Source organism: Cnephaeus nilssonii (genome assembly GCF_951640355.1).
Source record: "Cnephaeus nilssonii genome assembly, chromosome: 19".
NCBI lineage: Eukaryota > Metazoa > Chordata > Mammalia > Chiroptera > Vespertilionidae > Cnephaeus > Cnephaeus nilssonii.
This window is the reverse complement of record NC_137090.1, coordinates 49,908,507-49,926,588: the sequence shown is the minus strand read 5'-3', so window position 1 is coordinate 49,926,588 and position 18,082 is coordinate 49,908,507. Positions and strand designations below refer to the sequence as shown.

Sequence of the window (18,082 nt, the reverse complement as noted above, 5' to 3'; positions counted from 1 at the left end):
CTGTAGCTAGCCAGTGACTGGGTTGTTTTTTGGACCATAATCACTTCCACCTCCTGGATTTCTTTTTGGTTCTTTTTCATAACAGCTTATTTTTTCTTTATGAATATGTTTTTCTGCTTTAACTTTTGAGGAGAAAATAGACCTATTTTTATTAGTCCTTTAATAGTCCTTTCTTCACTGTTTCCTTGGTTATTTCCTCTCATAACTGGACTTGATCATGTTTGATAAGGCAAGGAAGTACATAAACTAGTTTAGAAAGATTTCTAGCAAAAATAAGAAATGTGCCTAAATATAAATTATTTTTTTGCTACCTTACTCACTGACAGTGTTCCTGAAGGAAATATGATCCATGTTGTTATGCTGGATATATCTATAATAGAGCCTTCAGATTAATCAGTTGTTTTTTTGTTTACTAAGTATTTATTACTTAGTGCTTCCCATGTGCTAAGAAATGTACAAGGTGCTAGTGATTATTTTAAGTGCTTATATTAAAATTTAGTGAACTGGCATAATTGTGAGAAAAAGCAATGGGGAGTTATTGGAATGAAATTATATAACTTAATGAAGTGATTAAATTTTAAGAACATAAAATATCGCCAAGATGAAGTCAGAAATAAATACTGTGCCCTGGCTGGTATGACTCAGTTGGCTGAGTGTCAGCCTGTGCACCAAAAGGTTGCTGGTTCAGTTCCCATTTAGGACACATGTCCAAGTTGTGGGCTTGATCCCCAGTAGGCGGCATGGGGAGGCAATCGATCACATGTCTCTTTCTCTCTCCCCCTCACTTCCCCCCCCTCCCCCCTCCCTCTTCCCCCCTCCCTTCCTAATAAAAATAAATGAATAAAAAGAGCCTGGCTGCTATGGCTCAGTGGTTGAGCATCAGCCTATGAACCAGGACATCATGGTTTGATTGCCCATCAGGGCAAATGCCTGGGTTGTGGAAAGTAAACTACTGCTCAGCTTAAAAACAGTTCTGCCTTCTAAACTCTCAGAAGTTGATAATAGGTATATCTTTAATATATTATCACTGGCACAGATCACTTCAAGTGTTCAACTTTATTGACTCCAGAGCACACTGATATTTTAGTTATTTTCATAAGGGCTTTTAATCTGTAATAATCTATAATAATAATAGCATAATATGCTAATTAGACCGACGTCCTTCTGGACAACCTTCCGGATGCTGTGGGGGCTGCAAGGGAAACCCGGGTCCCGGGTGCCAGAGGGAAGCCGGTGCCGGCAGCCAGGGGAAGGAAGGCCTACTCTTGCAGGAATTTTGTGCATCAGGCCTCTAGTGTCCTCATAAAACAGCACTGGGCTGATTGTCTTTAACAAATTGGTTTCTTCACTATATAACTAAGATATGGTAAATAGTCATTTGTTTGGGTGCACTAATTTGGAACTTGACAATTACAGTACCTTGGGTTCAGATGGGGTGGATATCATCCTGGCAATATGAAATGACAACTACCTGAGACCGACTATAAAAATGTCTTTATACCATATCAGTTTTTGCTGGAGTTTTTTCTTCAAAGAGGTCTGTGAGGCTTATTTCTTAATAATACTATTTTCCTGAGAAAACACACACACACAAATGAAAAATAATATTTTTTGCTAGGTAGGCATTTCTTCATTTTCCAAAGGAGACATTTGCTTTGAACTTTTATCTTCTTGAAAAAATTTCAAGTGACCAAATGACATTTTTGAGTCAGATGCACTATTCCTTTTTTGTTTGTTAATCCTCACCTGAGAATATTTTTTTTCATTGCTTTTTCAGAGGGAGTAGAAGGAAGGGAGGGAGAGAGAGACATGTATGTGGGAGAGACATGTGGACTGGTTGCCTCTGCTATGTGCCCCTACCGGGTGCGGGGAGTGAACTGCAACCCAGGTCCATGCCCTTGACTGGGAATCGAACCCAAGACCCTTCCATGCTCAGGCCCATGCTCTAACCACTGAGAACACCGGCTAGGGCTGCACTGTTCCTTTTCATTGATTGTTGAGTGTTGGTGTGCATAGCCTTATGGAGTCATGGCAGTAATCCCTGGCCTCTCTGTCACAGATCCCGGATTACAGGAATGCAGTGATTGTAGCCAAGTCTCCAGCCTCAGCCAAGAGGTAGGTGGGAGCTCACGACTGAGCACTCCTCCATCCACATCCAGGGATCAGTCCTCCATCAGATCCCCGGTGTTCTGGTTTCAACCTCAGTAGTTCACTGGTGTCCCTTACTTTTATTTCGTGGACTGGTAGTTTAACAGATTTTTTGCGGACTTCATTTATTAAGTGATGATGATTAGTTTTTCTTTCTTTTTAAACCCCAGTCTGTGACCACCAGTCATCATTTTTTTACCAAAGTCATCCAGGTCTGGGGAATCCCAACCTAGCACTTCCCTCACTCCCAGACTGGCAGCTGCTTGTTGATCTTCCAATCTGGCATTTATAATACTAGCAAATATACTTTGTAGTTGTTTGCTGCCTCCAACTCAGTAATTTATTAACAGAATTGTATCCAGCCCAGTGGCCACTATTGGTATGTGTTAAAAGGTGACATTTTACAAAACGAAAACACCCCGAGGTATCCAAATGGGGCAGTTCTGAGAGTCATGTGTAGCCCCGAGTAACTGATAAGTCAGGAATGCAGTAAGTAGGGTTATATTTGGGCTAAGAGGGTCTCATATACCAATGTTTCCTGGGAAAGAACAACATTAAATGTAGGAAGGAATAAAATCTTTTCCCTAAAAAAGTCTCTTTTAAGCTTATTTTCCACAATTGAATACCTTTGCTCACTGGATCATTGTTGAGTCCTGTGGGATGACGGAAAACATAGGCGCCTCCCTCCTGGCCCTGTGGACTGTTAATCTTGAAGAAGGAGAACTTACACATCCTGAGCCAGACTTAGAAGGGTTACAGAGAAGTGGTTTTCCATCACAGATGAGGAATGGCAGTTAGACTGCTAATTAGGTTGCACTTGTGACGAGCATGACGTGCCATGTTCTTAGAGCTACCTCGTGCAGCCAGGGCTGTGCCCGCACTCACGCTTCCTCCGAGAAGTCGAGTCACAGAGCCTCGCATTGTCCAATTGAGAAAGCCATAGTAAACGGCCTCAGATTGGAATAGAAACATTCCAAACAACTTTTTCAAACATTTGTGCAAAGGCTGAATTAATTAAAATTTAGTACTTTATTTTTCTGTGATGTACAGACTTTTAAAAAATTAATGTAAAAGTCACATAACATACACTTAACCATTTTTAAGTATATAGTTCACTGGCATCCAGTGCATTCACAAGGTTATGCAACCACCACCTCACTCCAGAATACCCTGTACTCATCATGTAATCGCTCTTCACCCCCTCCCCCCAGCCCTGGCAGCCGTAATCTGCTTCTGTCTCTGGCTTTGCTTATTCTGGATATTTCATAGAAATGGAAGCACACATTATATGGCCTTTTGTGTTTGGTTTCTTTCACTTAGCATAGTGTTTTGTTTTCGAGAGCCAGATATCTGTGTGTTAGTATTTCATGTCTTTTTATGGCTGAATAATACTCCGTTGAATGGATGGGCTGTACTTGATCTGTTCATCCCTTGATGGACATTGGGGTTGTTTCCACCTTTGGGCTGTTCTGAGGAGCTGTGAACATTTGTAAGTTTTCTACATTGACACATGTTTTCATTTCTTGTGGATGTACTAGTGTGCCTAGGATTAAAATTGCTAGGCCATGGTAATTCTGTTTACATTTTTGAGGGACCACCAAACTTTTTTTCATTTTCCATTCTCACCAGCAATGTACAAGGGTTCTAATTTCTCCACGTTATTACCAACACTTATTTTCTGGTTTTGTTTTGTTTTTTTTATATCCATCCTAAGTGGGTATGAAATGGTATCACATTGTGGTTTTGTTTTGTGTTTTGTTTTTTTTGGTTAATATCAAAATCACCAGAGGATATTTTTTCTCATTGATTTTAGAGAGAATGGAAGGGAGGCGGTGAGACAGAGTGAGAGAAATACTGATGTGAGAGATTGGTTGTCTCTCACACACGCCCTGATCAGGGCCCAGGATTGAGCTGCAACCCAGGTATGAGCCCTTGACTAGAATTGAATCTTCGACCCTTCAGTCCAAGGGTGATGCTCTAATCACCGAATCAAACCGGCTAGGGCTTATTGTGGTTTTTGTTTGTTTGTTTTTATGTTTTTGGTTAATCCTCACCTGAGGATATTTTTTCCATTGATTTTTAGAGATAGTGGGAGGGAGGGAGGGAGAGAAAGGAAGAAAGAAAGAAAGAGACACATTGATTGGCTGCCTCCCGAAAGTGATTCAACTGGAGCCGAGGATTGAACCTGCATCCTGGGTACATGCCCTTGACTGGGAATCAAACCTGTGACCCTTTGCTGCATGGGCTGATGATCTAACTACTTAGCCACACTGGCTGGGATCTCATGTGGTTTTGATTTGGATTTCTAATTATTAATGATGGTTAGCATCTTTTCTTTTTTTCTTTTTTTTTTTATATATATATATTTTATTGATTTTTAACAGAGAGGAAGGGAGAAGGGATAGAGAGCTAGAAACATCGATGAGAGAGAAACATCGACCAGCTGCCTCCTGCACACCCCCCACCGGGGATGTGCCCGCAACCAAGGTACATGCCCTTGACCGGAATCGAACCTGGGACCCTTCAGTCCGCAGACCGACGCTCTATCCACTGAGCCAAACCGGTTTCGGCGGTTAGCATCTTTTCATGTGCTTGTGGCCATTAGTATATCTTTGGACAAATGTCTACTCAAATGCTTTGCTTATTTTAAAATTAATCAATGTTTAATTAAAATGTCTACAAATATATGCCTGGCTGGTAATGGTTCAGTGGTTGAGTGTCAGCCTATGAACCAGGAGTCACGGTTCAATTCCTGGTCAGAGCACATGCCCGAGTTGCAGGCTTGATCCCCAGTAGGTAGGGTCAGGAAGCAGCCTATCAATGATTCTCTCTCATCATTGATGTTTCTATCTGTCTCTCCCTCTCCCTTCCTTACTGAAATCAATAACAAATATATATATTTTTAAAAAGTTACAATACTAGAGGCCCAGGAAGATCTTAAAATGGCCCTGGATGTTGGAAAGCTGCCATGGGTAGATCAGAGAACTCTCATATCCAAGTCCAGTGCTGCTCCTGTCCAGTCCAACTCGTGAACAGAAAGCTGACTTTCTGAAGCTGGGCTCAGTTCATTCACTGTTGGGTTGAGAAAATATCCCAACTCCCAACTCTCTTGATGGACAGGGCTCTAAATATCACCCACTGATTGGGGGGAGGCTGTCCCTGTCGGCAGCTGGGAAAGCCAATTGGCCAAGGGCATTATGTTGTGGCAGGTGTCTGGAGGAATCAGATGTTGTCTTGATCTCAAAAAGAAAAACAGCTGCTCCTGCTGCTTCCTCCTCTCTCTCCCGTGTGCATCCCTGAGGCTCGGGAGGGCTTTGAGCCCGCATCCTTGGCTTGTTTTTAAGTGGGGTTGTTTGTCTTTTTGTGGTTGAATTGTAAAACTTCTTTATATATTCTAAATACTATAAATAAATAGATAAATAAATACTAGACCCTATCAGATTATATGGTTTGCAGTTATTTTACTCCATTCTGTAGGTTGTCTTTTCCCATTCTTGATATATCGTTTGATGTACAAAAGTTTTTAATTTTTATGAAGTCCAATTTAGCTTTTTTTTGTTTTTGCTTGTGCTTCAGTATCATGTCTAAGGAGGCAATGTTAAATCCAAGGTCATTAAGTTTTGCCCCTATGCTTTCTCTTAATAGTTTAGTTTTAGCTGTTATGTTTAGGTTGGAGAGCAATTTTGTATATGGAGTGAGGTAAGCATCAGCTTCTTTCTTTTCCATATGGTTATCCAGTGTAGTCATCCAGCACTATTTGTTGAAAAGACTCTTCTTTCCCCCTCGAATGACTTTGGCACCCAGGTTAGAAATCAACTGGCCGTAGATGTTTATGTCATTTATTTCTGGACCCTCAGTTCCATTCTGTTATCTGTATGCCAGTACCACCCTGTTTCGATTACTGTACTTTTGTAGTAACAATTAGATCAAAACAATCAGAGTGGGTGGAAGTGGGAGTATAGATCTTTTGTGTGTTCTCCATCAACACCCAAGAGGGGAAAGTCCTGACTCCACTAGCCTCCTCTGACACTACCTTGTGGGGCAGGGGGAAAGACACTTCTTTCCTGCTGAGTTGGGGTGGAAGCCCAGGTTTCACGCTCCACTGACAGTGGCAGGTGGGGGCTTATTACTGCTGAGTAGGGATGAAAGTCCCAGCTCCTTCGTGGCCTTCTCTTAAACCACCCATCGGGGATTTGGGGTGCATCATTATAGCTTGGCAAGGGAGGAAGTGTAGGCCCTTTTCTTGGTTTTCACTCATGTGGGGAGGGATGCAGCTGCTGTGTTTTCTGTCGTGTTCGTCTGGAGTAGGACAGTTACTGTCTTAAAATTTTCTGACTTGGGAGGCTGCTCCTTTCTTGGTCCTTTGGATAGAGAAAGCAGACTCTTTTGGGGCTCTGTACCCATTGGCATTTTGGGGTTGCCTGCTTCTCCAGCTGCAAATCTAGGATAATGCAAAAAGAAAGCCCAGAGGACTCACCATCATGTCATTTCTCCAGTCCTGAGGTCCCTAGCCAATCAGCATTCTCCACTCCACCATTAGAGTCTTACGTTTGTTTCATATATATAACTAGTGTTCCTGTTGCAGGAAAAATCCTGCAATAGGGTTTCCTGCTGCACTCTACCCCGCCCTGCCTGATCTCCTCCCTTCTCCCCCGCCCCGCCTTCTCCGACAGCCAGCCTGCTTTTCCCTTCTCCCCTGGCCCCGCCTCCGCTCCTCCCTTCTCCTCCCCCCACCCCGGCTTGCTTGCTTCTCCGCAGCTTTGCTCCCTTCTGCAGCTCTTGGGTTCTTTCTACGCTGTCTTGATATGCAAATTAGCCGCCATCTTTGTTGGGGTAATTTGCATACTCGTCCTGATTGCTTGGTGGGCGTGGCTTGGTGTAGCAAAGGTGCGGTCAATTTGCATATTTGTCTATTATTAGGTAGATTATTAGGTAGGATGTTTCTATCTCTCTCCCTTCTTCTCTGAAATCAATAAAAATATTTTTTTAAAAAAAGAAAACTTAAAAAAAACTTAAAAAAAATAAATAAAATAAAAAAAAGAAAAATAAAAAAAGAAAACTTGCTTTAATGAGTTGTTTGGAATTGTTTTCTTAGAATAACTGAGTGAGTAGAAAAAAAAAAATCTGAGATCCTGTGTTATGTTCTAACCCATGATGAAAACTAACCCGCATCATTGTACCACCAGTAGCAAGGTTGAGTTGCTTTGGAATTTCTCTGTGACTGTTAGTGTATAAGACAATGTGACCCAAAGGGATCATCCTGATTCTTTTGGAATCAGGTGGGATTCAAGTTACATGACTAAATTATGTAAAGTATCCAAGAACTAACATCAGTGTGCACAGAATAGATTTTATTTATCATGACAATACAATTGGTCCTTGAGCAGTACGGGGGTTAGGGATGCTGGCCTTCTGCACAGTTGAAAATCTGAGTATAACTTCAGATTCTCCAAAAACTTAGCTACTAATAGCCTGCTATTGACCAGAAGGCTTACCGATAATATAAACAGTTGATTAACGTATTTTGTATGTTATATGTATTATATACTGCAGGTGTCCTCAAACTACGGCCCACGGGCCACATGTGGGTGTTTTTGCCATTTTGTTTTTTTACTTCAAAATAAGATATGTGCAGTGTGCATAGGAATTTGTTCATAGTTTTTTTTAAACTATAGTCCGGCCCTCCAACGGTCTGATGGACAGTGAACTGGCCTCCTGTTTAAAAAGTTTGAGGACCCCTGATATACTGTATTGAAATAAAATAAGCTAGAGAAAATAATGTTATTAAGAACAGCATAAGGAAGAGAAAATAGAGTGTTTATTGAAAAAAATCCACGTGTAAATGGATCCACAGTTTAAACCTGTTGTTCAAGAGTTAACAGTATAGCCTTAAGTAGAGGTCAGTAGTGCCTAAACAGCATTACTCTAGGAATTGGCAGACCTGTATGGAAAAGACTTCCTTAGAGGATGACTAAGATTAATTCTTTTGACAATAATTGTGATGCAAAGCCAATCTTGAACAGGAAGGAGGAACGAGTCTCTGTGGTGCCAGCCAGTCTCCATGATATTAGGATGGGCAAGAGCTAGTGAAGATTCTGCCTTGTATTTGTCTGACTGCTTTTTCTCTCTGAGGATTTCTTTAAAAATTACTTGATTTTTTAAAAAGGATGAATTTAAAGGTATGCAAATACTATATCTTATATAACTACATGATTATCTCAGACGCAAAGAGCATTTGACAAAATTCAATTCTATTTCTGGTAAAATCTTTATGCAAACTAAAAATAGAAAGGGACTTCCTCATCTGATAAAGGCCATCTATGAAAAACCCATATCTTGCCCTGGCGGGTCTTCTCAGTGGTTAGAGCACCCACCCTCGAACCAAAGGGTGGCGGGTTCAGTTTCCGGGAAAGGGCATGTATGTGGGTTGTAGGTTTTATCCCTGGCCCCGAGAGGGGCCACATGCAGGAAGCAACCAGTTGTTGTGTCTCTTTTGTATCGATGTTTTTCTCCCTCTCCCTCTCTAAAAATCATTGGAGCCCTAGCCAGTTTGGCTCAGTGAATAGAGCATCGGCCTGCAGACTGAAGGGTCCTGGGTTCGATTCCAGTCAAGGACACGTGCCTGGGTTGAGGCTCAATTCCCAGTAGGGGGTGTGTAGGAGGCAGCTGGTCAATGATTCTCTCTCATCACTGATGTTTCTGTCTCTCTCCCTCTCCCTTCTCTCTGAAATCAATAAAAATATATTAAAAAACAAACAAACAAACCTACAGCTAACATCACACTTAATGGTGAGAGACTGAAAGCTTTCCCCTGAGATCAGGAACGAGATGCGATGTCTTCTCCCTACTTCTGTTTGGCACTGTGCTGGAGATTCTGGATAGTGCTGCAACTTAAAAAAAGAGAGAGAGATCCAGTATGGAAAGAAAGAAGTAAAACAGTCCTAATTTGCAGGTAGCATGATTATTTATGTAGAAAAATATGATGAAATCTACAAAAGTGCAATTAGGACGAATAAATCAGTTCAGCAAGTTTGCAAATTATAAGGTCAATAAACAAAAATCAATTGAATTTCTATATACTAGCAATGAACAGTTAGAAATTGCATCAAATTAAGTGAAACGGGTAAATCTAAAATGTTCAAAACTTGTACACTGAAAAATATAAAACATTACTGAGAAAAATTAAAGACCTAAATGAGTGGAGGAAGATGCTGCTGTGTTCATGGGTCAAAAGACTCAATATTGTTAAGATATCATTTCTCCTCAAATTGAGAATATAGAATTGAGACCCCTTCCCCTGCAATCAAAATTTCAGCAGGCTTTTTTGTAGCAATTGACAGGCTGATTCTAAAATTCATATAGAAATGTAAAGAACCTAAAATAGGCAAAACATCTGAAAAAGAACAAAGTTGAAGATCTAACACTATCTGAATTTAAGGTGTCTTATATAGCTCAAGCAATCATGAGTATGTACTATTGGGATAAAATCAGAAAAACAGACCCATATCCTATCTAATAAAGAGGGAATATGTTAATTGACCCTCACACTGTCACAAAGATGGTGGCACCCACAACCAATAAGGAGCAAATATGCTAATTGACTGCCCTGTCCTCAAAGATGGCAGTACCCACAGCCAATAAGGAGGGAATATGCTAATTGACTGGCCATGTCTCAAAGATGGCGGCACCCACAGCCAATAAGGAGGGAATATGCTAATTGACTGTCCTGCCCTCAAAGATGGCAGCGCCCATAGCCACAAGATGGCGGCGCCCAATCCCCTTAGCCCCGCCGGGGCGCCTGCCTCCAGAGTCCCCCAGTCCTCTTAGCCCCCAGCCGCCCAGGGCCGGCCTGAGGCGCAGGCAAGCCTCAGATGGTGGCTGCCCAGCCGCCCAGGACCCGCCCAAGACATAGGCAAGCCTTGGAATGCGGCTGCCCAGTCGCCCAGGGCCACTTGAGGCTCCGGTAACCAGGGCCGCCTGAGGCTCAGGTAACCAGGGCCGGCTGAGGCTTGCGCTGCTGGCAGTGGCAGCAGCAGAGGTGTGATGGGGTGTTGTCTTCCCCTGATCGCCAGGTCCCCTCCCGCCCCTGAGGGCTCCTGGACTGTGAGAGGGGGCAGGCCGGGCTGAGGGACACCCCCCTCCATTGCATGAATTTTCATGCACTGGGCCTCTAGTATATCTATAATACTGATTTTCAACAGATGTGCAAAGGCAATTCAGTGGAGAAAGAAGAGTCTTGAACAAATGGTGTTGGGATAATTGGATGTTCATGTGTAAAATAAAATGAATCTTGAATGATATCTCATATAACTTACAGAAATTAACTAAAAGTGGATCATAAACCTAAATGTAAAATCTAAAACTGTAAAAGTTCTAGAGGAAAACATAGAAGAAAATCTTTGTGATCTTGGTTTAGGCAAAGATTTCATAAATATGACACCAATAGCACAATTCATAAGAAAAAATAGTTAAATTTGGTGTTGTCAAAACTAAGAGTTATTCTCCAGAAGACATTTGGAGAATGACAGGAGAAGGCCCAGATTGGAAGAAAATATTTGTAAAGCATATATCTGATAAAGGTTTTATATTCAGGACATATTAAGAAACTGGCAAAAGATTAAACAGATCCTTGACCAAAGAATATACATGGACGGCAATTAAGCACATGAAAAAATGGTCAACACCATTTGTCTTGAGGGAAATCCAAATTGGAACCACAATGAAGTACCACTACAGACCATTAGAATGAATAATTTCACAATGACTGACCACACCAAGTGCTGGCGAGAATGGGGAGGAATGGGAGCCCTCATGGGAATGAAAGATGGAATAACCACTTTTGTTCTCTTTTGTTTTTGTTAATCCTCACCTGAGGGTATTTTGCCATTGCTTTTCAGAGAGAATAGAAGGGAGGGAGGGGGAGAGAGAGAGAGAGAGAGAGAGGGAGAGAGAGAGAGAGAGAGAGAGACATCAATGTGAGAGAGACACATTGACTGGTTGCCTACTGTGGATAGGGTACATGCCCTTGACCCAAGACCCTTCAGTGCATGGGCCGACATTGTGACCACTGAGCAACACTGGCCAGGGCTGTTTTTTAATCCTTTGCACTCGCTTGCTTTTTTCTCGAGCTGCTACCGATGCTAACCGTGTAGAGTCACACTTGACATCCGAGTGCAAAAGGTTAAAGAGTTAAATATATGCCTACCATATGATCCAGCCATTCTACTCTTAGGTATTTACCCAAGAGAAAAGAAAGCATGAGTCCATACGAAGATTTATACATGAATGTTCACAGCAGTTTTGTAACCTATACAATGAACTGTTTACTCAGCAATGTAAAGGGATGGCCTGCTGACATACGCTGTAGCGTGAATGGATCTCCAAAGTGTTATGCTGAGTGGGTGAAGTGAGACAGAAGAGGACTACGTGCTCTGATTTCACGTATGAAATCTGTGGTGCCAGAAAGCAGATCACTGGTTTAATGCCGGGGGTCTTAATCCAGCATCTAGAAGGTGTTCAGGAGTCTGGAGAAGGGCTGTGTGTAAATTAATCAAGAGTCCAGAGATGAAACATAATTTTGGAAGGCATTTGGGGGGCCAGAGGAGCTTGGCTAAAGAAACCAAGTTCTTCCTTGTCTCAGGACCCCTTGCTTTTTATTAACACAAATAAAGAGGTATATCTACCTAAAGCAAGGTAGATATACTTATCAAAGGCCAGGGTTTAGTATACAGAATCCATTGTCAGGTTTGGGAGAAATTGCCTTCGGCTGTTCAGGTGTTTGGCCAGGAGGAGGCAATAACATGTAGATTGAAATGCCCTTAGCTGTCTGGCAGCAAGCAATCATTTATGCATCCTTTTCAGGTTTGGGGAAATGCCCTTAGCCATTTCCAGATGATTCAGCCCTGCTGGACATACTGGAATTGGCTTCTGGCACTGGTTGCCTGGTGCTTGAAAGAGAAATTAAAAAGGGCATAAGGAAACATTTGTCATGATAAATACTTTCATTGTCTTGGTTATGCTAATGTTTATATGGGTATCTACATGCATCAGAGTTTATGAAATTACTAGAAGCCTGATGCACGAAGATTCATGCCAGAATGGGCCTTCCTTTCCCTGACTGCCGGCACCACTCTGGCCAATCTGCCTTTCCGCTCTGGCCCGGAGCCGCCTTTCTGCCTTCCCACGTTGCCCAGAGGCCCGGAGCGGCCGGGGGTGGTGTGGAACGCCTGCATCGTCGCCATGGTGACGACACAAGTGCCCTGCCCCCAGCTGCTCTGTGCCTGCATATGCAAATTAACCTGCCATCTTTGTTGGGTTCATTTGCATGCTCACTCCTGATTGGCTGGTGGGCATTGTGAAGGTACGGTCAATTAGCATGTTACTCTTTTAATAGGTAGATATAGTTTAAATATGTACAGTTAATTGTATATTGATTACACCTTAATAAAACTTAAAAATTGATGCTTTATACTTTGAGGTTTTAAAAAATACATATTTTTATTGATTTCAGAGAGGAAAGGAGAGGGAGAGAGATAGAAACATCAATGATGAGAGAGAATCATTGATCAGCTGCCTCCTGCATGCCCCTGACTGGGGATTGAGCCCAAAACCCAGGCATGTACCCTGACCAGGAATCGAACCGTGACCTCCTGGCTCATAGGTCGATGCTGAGTCACGCCAGCTGGGCAATACTTTGAGTTTTTAATGCACTTTGTTTCATGTGGTTTGTTCTCACTATAGAGGGTTAGCAATTACAAGGGAGGAAACAGGCTTGGAGGAAGTTATGTACCTTATGCAGGCTCACTCAATGGGCTGATGACCAGGGCCCCGCTCTGCGCTCATTGGTGCCCATTGCCAGAAGGACACGTTTTGTCCTGGAGTCTAAGTCTCTGAGATTATTTTATTCTCTTGTTTTTCATTAATTCTTTGGGAAACTACATTTTATTTATGTTCTTTTAATGTTTCTTCCATTGATGTTAACAGAAGACAGGTGCTGTGTGGTTTTTTAATTGTCTCATGCTCTCCCTCAGGGCACAGTCTTTTGCTGAGCGCCTTCGACTGGGCATTGCGGTGATTCACGGAGAAGCTCAGGACGCCGAGTCCGACTTGGTGGACGGACGGCATTCCCCGCCCATGGTCAGGAGTGTGGCTGCCATCCACCCCAGCCTGGAGATCCCCAGTAAGTGTGCTGCCCCTTTTTTGCTTTTAAGGCTGACTTACTTTTTATTTTGTTGTTGTTGTTATTGTTTTGTTGTTATTCATCCTTACCCGGGAATATTTTTTCTATTGTTTTTTAGAGAGTGGAAGGGAGGGAGGAAGGTGGGGAGAGAGACAGAGAGAAACATCAATGTGAGAGAGACACATCAATTGGTTGCCTTCACGCGACCAGACCAGGGCCAGGGATCGAGGCCACAACCCTTCAGTGTGTGGGCTGACACTCTAACCACTGAGCACACCAGCCCAGGCTGATTATGCAGCTCCTTGAAATAATGAAGACCATGTGGAAATAAGAGATAATCTATGGGATGTATGTGAATAAGGCAGAATATGAGAGTGTATATCCATCTTTGTGCAAGGACCAGGAAGAATTATGAAGGATGGAAATCATTATGATGGTGGTAAGATTGATGTGTGAGTTGTTTTTTATTTTTAAGAAACTTGCCTCATGCTTTAATAACATTTTTTTAAAAATACTGCCTTTCAGTCTGTTGAAGAGGGAAAACTTTTCTTCTACCCTCTTTACATTCAGTACTTCGGGGCCTGAATCTGTCTTAGTAAGAGAAAGGACAGCTTTTGTTTTTAAGGTGGTAAAAACAGATTTTATTTAGGAAATGTTGCATTGTGGGGGAAGACATCTTACTGTAGAACTGGGCTTAACTCTGACTATAGCAAGGACAATGGGGGTTGATAGCCAAGAAGTAGGTTGGGGTAGGGGTCAGTGGATGGGAAATTACTGAGAGCAGGGCAGCATCAAGGAAGGGTAGGGGAATTTTTGCTAACCTGATCTAACAGAATTCTTGCTGCATGAAGGCCTGGTGGCGGGGGCCATGAATTCTGGAATTCTTGCTGAAACTAAGCTGTTCGGCCTGAGGACAAAGCCCCAGGGTTAGTCCAGGTGGAGAAAGGCTGATAGGCGCTGGACCACACTTTGGTCAAGGATGTAGTCTTGTTACTATTACAGCCTTTATCACACTGAACTGAAATATTTTCTCAAAACAGTTTTTTTTATAAGGTTAATCACGTTTATTTTAATAAAATAACTGATTTATTTCCTATCACACTGGTGACAAGTCAGTGATAATATTATTGCTTAAAATCATGAAGAATTCTCAAACTTGTGAACATACTCAGGACATGTGGCAATTTGGCATCTGGGTTACTGTCGCTAACGGGGCTCACCAGAGTGAGAGCCTGGGTTCAAATCCTGGCCCCGGCCCTAGTGAGCGAGGTGCCTTTGGGAGTTCCTTAACCTCTCTCTGTTTCACTTCCCTCATCTTTTTTAAAACAAGTGTTTGCATGTCCCCACTAGACTGAAAGCTTTTAGAAAGTAAAGGTCATTTTGAATTTAATGTTGAATTCCTCACAAATAACACAATGCCTGGCATATAGTTGGCAGTCAATAAGTGTTTATTGAAGTGAAATTAACTTTTAGAGAAAAGACAGATTTTAGGAGGAGGTTAGAATTTGGGGTTATCAGTGGCATATACCATTTTAATAGGGGAAGAAGATGGAGGAGGACACAACAGGAAAACAGTGACCTTTTGGAAAGATCAGTGAGAGGTTAGGAGATGGATGGAGATGTGGTTGGTGCGAGACAGGGTCTGTCTGGGTGTGGTGCTGGCTTCTGGGGCAGGAGGGGAGAGTCAGTCTGTGCCTGGTTGTTCCTGGAAAGGGTGTATGACCAATGAGTTCTTTTGGAGGTTCTGCTTTTAGGCAAACAAGGGACTTTAGAAATTCAGATCCCTTCAGCTCAAAACACTTTCTATGCCACTGTGGAGTATTTTGGACCCTTTCAGGTTCTTGCTTTGTCTAGGAGTTTGCTCACTTATCTGTAGAGAAAACTTAGAGGAGGACAGAGTGGACTGGACTAGCCGTGAAGGAGCTGTGATTGCAGCTGGGCCTGTGGGCCTTCGTTAGCTGAGGTGGAGCTAGAAGGTGTTGAAGCGTGGGTTAAATCGGGGTGCCAGGACAGCCTGGGGGGCCAGAGGGCAGGCTCTGGAGACAATGGCTGGGTTTGTGTCTGGTCAGGGTGTGGCCAGGAAGTACAGCACTCTTATTACCAAAGGGCCTTAGAGGGAAGAGAGGGGTACGGTAGCAGTACTCGGCTAGAGCAGACCCGTGAGGGTTTTGGATGCCATTTAATATACTTATATTACCAGTAGCTGTGCGGGCTCTCCCGCTGGAGGCAGGAGGTGCGGGGTGGGTGTCTTCTTAAGTCCAGGCCTGCATCCACATTGGGGTAAATTGCCTGGAAGAGAGGCAAGAAATAGGCAGGCCGGATTTGGGAGACCATGAAGCTAATAAGGCAAGTTCATGGTGGGAGGGCTTTGATCTCGCAGCCAGTGCTGGGCTGTGTCACGAGGGGGGCTCCTGACCACGGATGGGCTGAGTAGTAGATGGGGTGTGCTGGGAGTGTGAAGGACACCCACTCTTGATGTGAAAGCCATAATGTGAAAGACCCCATTCATCAATTTTTTATTGATTGCAAGTTAAAATGATACTTCTGATACATTGGATTAAATAAAATATATGGCGAAAATTAATTTCACCTGCTTCTTTGTGCTTTTGTAATGTGGCTCATATTGGTGATTTCGTGTACATCACTGTTCTGGGGCCGGGGGTTGGCAGTGGGCTTGTCCCACTCGAAAGCCTGCGCTTATCCCATCCCATTGTTGGCTTTTCCCCTTGTGATGGGGTCTAAAGAGGAGGGGGAGCTGGGGGTGGAGCTGGGGCTCAGGTTTTGTTCATCAAGCTTTCTGCTCATTTGTGTGTGCACGTGTGCTCCAAGGCTGCTGGGTGCTCAGCCCATGGCCGGCCCTCCCTTGCAGAGCCCTAGCCTGCTCAGTGAGGGGCTGGTGCAAGGGCCCATTGGCCCGCTGGTGGGATGAGCCATTTCCCTGAGCACCAAGGAAGCACGTTGCTCTTGGGGGTTTTGCAGGCTGCGTTCAGGACATGTCCGCAGTGTTTTGGGAAGTGTGGCCTTAGCTAGTTATTTCTGGACTACAGACCGGAGCTGCCATTTCCCAGCTGAACACGAAGGGGCAGGACTGGGTGATCACGAGTTCTGTCTAGCACTCCTTTATCTGCTTAATTTGCCCTTTATGTTTTATTGATGATTTTAATTATAATGTTTCTGTGTTGTTTACGTTTTGACTCAAGTAGTGATCACTAGAGGACTTTGGGAGGAATATACCAGAGTTTTAATTTCACAGATTTTTTTTTAATTGAATTTTTTGAGGTGTTAATTCACAGATCTTAAATGTTGATTTTTTTTGCACATTTGATGGCTTAATACCCTATGTATAATGCTTGTTTAAGTTAATAGTAAATAGAGATATTAAGGGAAAAGAAGGCATTAGTCCTATGGCATATATTTTGAGACTTTAATTATATTGAAAGATTTTTATATTTAGCATTAGATTAAAAAATTATTTTGTGTCCTTTGATTCTTACAGATTAAAAAGTCTAACCAGTGCTTAATTCACTAAATTAGAACAGTTTTTAAATTATATTTAAAAATATATATATTTAAATTCTTTATTGTTTAAAGTATTACATATGATTCCTTTTCCCCCATTAACCTCTCCCCGCTCATTCCCCTACCCCCACCCTGCACATGCCCTCACCCCCCTATTGACTTTGTCAATGGATCATGCTTATATGCATGCATACAAGTCCTTTGGTTGATTTCCTCCACTCCCACTTTCCCCCTCTAACCCCCCCCACTTTCCTCCCCCACCCCACACCTCTTCCCCCTGAGGTTGGGTGGTCTGTTCGATGCTTCTATGTCTCTGGATCTATTTTAGTTCATCAGTTTATGTTGATCATTATATTTCACAAATGAGTGAGATCATGTGATATTTATCATTCTCCAACTGGCTTATTTTGCTTAGCATAATGCTCTCCAATGTGAAAGCCATCCATGCTGTTGCAAATGGTAAGAATTCCTTCTTTTTTACAGCAGCGTAGTATTCCATGGTGTAGATGTACCACAGTTTTCAATCCACTCATCTGCTGATGGGACTTAGGCTGTTTCCAAATCTTAGCTATTGCAAATTGTACTATGAACATAGGGGTGCATATATCCTTTCTGATTGGTGTTTCTGGTTTCTTGTGATATATTCCTAGAAGTGGGATTACTGGGCCGAATGAGAGATCCATTTTTAACTTTTTGAGGAAACTCCATACTGTTTTCCACAGTGGCTGCACCAGTCTGCATTCCCACCAGCAGTGCACGAGGGTTCCTTTTTCTCCACATCCTCACCAGCACTTGTCATTTGTTGATAATAGCCATTCTGACAGGTGTGAGATGGTACGTCATTGTCGTTTTTGTTTGCGTTTCTCGGATGATTAGTGACATGCAAAAAAATGAAACTAGACCACCAACTTACACCATTCACAAAAATAAACTCAAATAGGATAAAGGACTTAAATGTAAGACGGGAAACCATAAAAATCTTAGAAGAATCCATAGGCAGCAAAATATCAGAGATGTCGTACCAATATTTTTACTGATACATCTCCTAGGACAGTGGAAACTAAGGAGAAAATAAACAAATGGGAATACATCAAAATAAAAAGCTTCTGCACAGCAAAAGAAACCATCAACAAAACAACAAGAAAGCCCACTGCATGGGAGAACATATTTGCCAATGTAATATCTGATAAGGGTTTAATCTCCAAAATTTATAGGGAACTCATACAACTTAACAAA

The 18,082-nt window shown here is 42.5% G+C and overlaps 1 protein-coding gene across 6 annotated transcripts in view; it reads left to right on the top strand.

Annotated features, from left to right (window-relative positions):
* The window catches only part of PRPSAP2 (phosphoribosyl pyrophosphate synthetase associated protein 2), a 67,251-nt gene that overhangs the window by 33,254 nt on the left and 15,915 nt on the right, over positions 1–18,082 (top strand). For all 6 annotated transcript variants that reach the window (XM_079798485.1, XM_079798487.1, XM_079798489.1 and 3 more), the window contains 2 exons: positions 2,060–2,115; positions 13,179–13,327. In XM_079798485.1, the coding sequence (XP_079654611.1) occupies positions 2,060–2,115; positions 13,179–13,327 (205 nt within the window). The remainder of the gene's footprint in view (positions 1–2,059; positions 2,116–13,178; positions 13,328–18,082) is intronic.